Below are 5,218 nucleotides of genomic sequence, written 5' to 3' on the forward strand. Positions count from 1 at the left end.
ACCGATGTCTTTCACAAGATTTTTTCTATTTACTTTGATTTTTTTAATATAAAATACTTATCAAGCATCAATAATTTTATATGGCAAAATACTATTTAGATAATACTTATCAAGCATCAATAAACTTCTATGAAAAGGCCAACCAATTAGCAAAGAAAGGGAACTACTTTCTGGAAAAGATCGAGAAAGAGCCTCAATGCTCTTTTCCCCTCTTTTCCCTACTGCGTGAAATTCCCCATCATGTATCTTGTTTGCTTGGTATGCTGATATGTACTCCCGACTCTTTTAGTTCGACAGTGAGTAACCGTGTATCTCTGAATGTGGTAGTGATGGCTCTATTCGTGGAGTCACTCCTTGTAATTTTTGCTTCTTACTAATCTAATTCCTCATGATTATGGTAAAAAACGAAAAGACGAGTTTTGTTTGGTAAAGTTTCTTTTCGGGTGGGTTGGAAATTTAGGAAAATTTAAGCGTAAATGAATCAAGGGTGGTTAGATAAAACCGACCGATTTTCATCTCTAATATAAAGATAGAAGGTCTCTAGTTATACGTCGTCAATGAAAATGGCTATCGCGCGTCAAGTGGTGGCCTTTGCGTTTGTAGTAGCCTCTCTTCACGTACAACAGCTAGCTGCAGGCGGCCAGTACGTGAAGGAGGAAAAGTTGTCCGAATCAACAGGCCGGCTCCACACTCATGGCGCCCACATTATACACAGAGACTCCCTCCTCTCCCCCTTCCGCATGCAGGGCATAAGCCACCCCAATCTCTGGCATCAGAGACTTGCAAACGATGCAGATCGCTCTCTCGCCTTACAGACACGAGCAAGCGGTGCTTCCATAAGCTCCGGCTACGAGCTCGCTAACAATGGCGAGTATTTCGTCCGGATCGGCCTCGGCAGCAGCTCCGGTCGCAGAGATATGTATCTCATCATGGACACCGGCAGCGATTTGTCATGGGTCCAGTGCGCCCCCTGCGATCCATGCCATGAACAGCTTGATGAGCCAGTCTTCAATCCAGCAACCTCGTCGACAATGGGCAATGTGTCTTGCCAATCGCCGCTCTGCACCGACGGTGGTCACGGCAGTGTGGGATGTGGGCAAGACAAAAGGCAATGCAAGTACATGGTGGAATATGGCGATGGGTCGAGGACGCAGGGCGATCTTGTGACTGATACCATCAGATTGGGTGCTGATGGGGCCTCTCTACCAAACATGGTAATTGGATGTGGGTATGACAACCGGGGATCTTTTAAAGGGGCTGCAGGCTTGCTAGGTTTGGGAAGGGGTCAGCTTTCCTTGCCTTCCCAGCTGCAATCTCAAGGTAGTAATCAAAGCACCTTCTCCTACTGCTTGCCCCCCATGTACTCAAACCTCACTTCCACCCTCACTTTTAATGGAGTCAATCCTTCCACTGCATCAACCAGCTCCATTTCCACCTGCAAGCTCCTTACCAACCCCATCCCAATGCGCAGAACTTACTATTATGTTCCCCTCCTTGGCATTACTGTCGATGGCGTCCCTCTCGCCATCCCATCACACCTCTTTGCCCTAAATTCTACTACCGGTGAGGGGGGTGTAATCTTGGATACCGGCACATCCATCACACATCTCCATCCTGTCGCATACGCATTGCTCCGAGATACGGTTCGTGATGCAGTCGCAAAAGCTGGGAGGTTGAGCGTGGCTCCTCCATTTGACGCTCTTGACACATGCTTCGTCGAAAATGAGGGCATCATGACTCACGCTCCTGCGGCAGCACCAAAGGCTCATCCACCAAAAGCTCACGCACCACAGGCGGCCCATCAATATCATGATGCACCAGAAGCTCATGCTCATGCTCATGCGCCGGCACCACAGGCTCATCAATGTAATACGACAGAAGCTCATACTCATGCTCATGCGCCGGCACCACAGGCTCATCACTGTAATACGACAGAAGCTCATACTCATGCTCATGCTCATGCGGCGGCACCACGTCTTCATGCTTATCATGATGCATCAGAAGCTGAGAATCACGATCTCCATCGACGAAGTCGTAATCATCACCATCATCGTCACCACCGACGTCACCATCGTCATACTTATCATCGGCATCCTGAAGCTCCATCAGTACAGGCATCGGCACCGGCACCGGCAACGCTCAGAAGTCATGAGAATAATATTGTGCTGACGCGCCATGATGAAGAATCAGGAGCACAGGTGCAAGTTTGGGAAGGAAATGGGGTGCCATCTGTGGTGCTTAATTTTGAAGGAGGGGCAGACCTCTATTTGGCTCCCTCAAATGTAATTGCAGCAATTGACCCCTCGGGCGTCTCGGACAAGAGGCTGTGCCTGGCGTTCAAACCATCCGAACAGTCCTTCACCATCGTCGGCAATGTGCAGCAGCAAGGAATTCGCTTTTCGTTTGACAACGCTGCTTCCACGTTCAGTTTTGCTTCTGGCCAATGCTACTAATTAGTCGAAGCTCGGCCACTACGTACTATTTCATTACTAAGTCTTGAGTAGAGAGTTTTGGGCTTTGTCATTTTCATGTGACTCTCTCTCTCTCTCTCTCTCTCTCTCTCTGTGTGTGTGTGTGCGCGCGCGCGCATTTTACATATCTATCTTATGGTAGGTTCAAGCATTATTATGGGAGTGTTGTGTGCACACAAGAAGTTTTGGATAAATTCTCACAATAATTACTACATTGTGACTTGCCTCAACATCATGAGCTTCATTGAGGGAGGCACCGCATACCTAGCTAGGTACGATTGGGGGCAGGGGACCGCTGGCCCAATGGGGGCGACGCTGGTCCCATGCCCCCAATCGTACCTAGCTATGTATGCGTGTGCCTCTCGAGCACCATCGAGCCGGCGGTCCCCTGCCCCCAATCGTACCTAGCTAGGTATGCGGTGCCTCTCGAGAAAAATCTCATGATGTTATGCATTGTATGAAAAACATTGAAAAAGACTTTGTTTTCCTACATGAGAAAATTTCTAAATCTTCTTGTGGTGGTTGTCCGGATTGATTGATGCCAATTGTGAAGACCTTGTGGTGTGCATGAGTGGGTGTATGTATGTGCCCTATCCCCTTTACAAAAACAACACAATGCATTAGAAAGGGTAGGTTTGTCCAAGTTCTCTAACTTAACTAGGTGACGAGCATCACTATCCAGTACACAGACTTTTTTATTGTTTTTAGCCAGTTTTAACAATTCTTTAAAGGGAAAAAGAATACAGGTAAACAAATATTTGAATGAGTATTTTGAGCCAAAACAAGGGTCCTATTAGTTTTCTAATCATTTGGTGGCTCATCTACAGCTTTAAGCACTTCTCTATTTGTTTTACAAGGCAGCTCGTGCCAACTTTACTTGATGTTGTTATCAAAATTATTCAAATCCATGCAATGTCTATTGTGATCTAGTATTTTGTAATCCTTCATTTATATGTTGCCTCTCTAGGAAGGTCCCCCCGTGTCATCACCTTGTTTGAGGTTCTTCATATAAACCTTTCCTCTTAAGCCCACATTGAACATTGTGATATCCCCTCTCACAAATCTGATAGGTGCACATAATCCTTAAAATTTGCTAGTACATCTGAGTGCACCAAAAAACCTTCTTGGCTAGCTCGCTCTGTGTGTGTGTGTGTGTGTGAGAGAGAGAGAGAGATAAGAAAGAACATATAAATTTAAGTGTGTGTGTGTGTGAGAGAGAGAGAGAGAGACTAGAGAGAGAGAGAGAGAGAGAGAGAGAGAGAGAGAGAGAAGAAAGAACATATAAATTTAAGTGCCCAAGTAGACGTCGTTTTAAACTTTGAAACTTGAGATGTGAGTAAATACAAGGGCAGAACCTCCAAGACCAAGAATTGGTTTATTGGACCTTTATGTATTTATGTACCTTATCCAAAGTATCATGTAACCTTTATAATTTATAATCGAAAAAAATTAATTTTGAATTGTTTTGAATGGTTTTAAGGTAGTAATCTTTGAGTTTAACCTATGTTTTGTCAATTCTTGACTAACTTGAGTGCTAGGATGTGTGTGTAGATGAGTGAAATTCTTGTGACATTTTACCTCAGGGAATATGGGTAAACATACTCTCACGGTTGATAGTTGAAGAGCATTTTCAAATGGGGATCAGGGTGCAATGGCTTGTTACGACCAAAAAAAACACGGACATAGAAGAAGTGACATGGTAGCACTACGCTGCAAGGACCCTAAAGTTCAGACCACCAGGACACAAAGCTACACCTATCGGAAGCATCGAGTGGATACACCACGAGATAAAAATGGAGATCAACGTCACTAGCCGATCGTTATACATTGATGCCTATGAAATTATCCTAAGACCAATAAAGGAGATGTGATTTTACTGCCTCTAGTAATAACGCCAAGGTGCTTTTACATTGTTATGTTTAATGTGTGGAGTCGAAAATGTTTACACAATGATACACATTCCTTTAGCCCAGAGCCTTAGAAATTAATCTTTGACCTATTTTGGAAGTCCATTATCCACAACCCACACAACATAAAGATCATATACAATGCCTACAATAGACCCCAATGCTTGCCTAGTATACATAGTTCAGATGGATGGGAGACATTTGATAAATTTTTCCAAAATTTTTCTTACTTTGATGATTACTTCAGCTTTAAGAATGCTACAATCCATAGCAATATGTGAGTGCCTATGTGATAAATTGCTCACTCATACAAGAGTGGTACGGTATGCATGGAAATGAAGCAATGTTCGTACCTATAGTTTTGTGAGACCAATGGAATAACCCACCAGAAGACATGCTTGCAAAATGGGATAATTATGATCCAATGGTTGAAGAATATCATAATGGTTATCATAGAGTACACTATGCTACAACCATTAGAGATTATGTATGGCCTTTGAAAGGCAATGTAAATTTTTGAACCACAAAATTTTTGTGATGTAGAATTGGTTTCACTACAGCATATCAATGCATTATCGATGTCAGGTTACCAAAGTCATTGGCAAGCATCGGTATATGCATTGCTAAAATTGGAGGGAGTCTCATATTGAAAAAAATCAAATTTAAAAATAACGACATATATACCGATGTCTATACCAACATTTATTCCGAGGAGTATACCAGCACACATATCAATGAGTATACCAACATGCATATTGATGAGTATATCAATGTGCATATCGATGGGCTTACGGATACGCATATCGATGTCTATTCCAATGCCCTACTGTTAAAAAGAAC

General features: G+C 43.5%; 1 protein-coding gene across 1 annotated transcript; it reads left to right on the forward strand.

Annotated features, from left to right (window-relative positions):
* The first annotated feature begins 563 nt into the window (after window positions 1-563).
* Window positions 564-2,453, forward strand: LOC147465021 (putative aspartic protease At2g35615). Its single transcript, XM_086527733.1, has one exon. It carries the CDS (start codon window positions 564-566, stop codon window positions 2,451-2,453), a length of 1,890 nt encoding a protein of 629 aa, XP_086383859.1.
* Window positions 2,454-5,218: the final 2,765 nt, after the last annotated feature.

The sequence above is a fragment of the Adiantum capillus-veneris genome, chromosome 1 (genome assembly GCF_014529385.1).
Source record: "Adiantum capillus-veneris isolate H3 chromosome 1, ASM1452938v2, whole genome shotgun sequence".
Lineage (NCBI taxonomy): Eukaryota > Viridiplantae > Streptophyta > Polypodiopsida > Polypodiales > Pteridaceae > Adiantum > Adiantum capillus-veneris.

What these genes read in the sequence shown, in the direction of transcription:
- LOC147465021 (XM_086527733.1), top strand. Translation starts at nt 564, where the DNA reads ATGGCTATCGCGCGTCAAGTGGTGGCCTTTGCGTTTGTAGTAGCCTCT.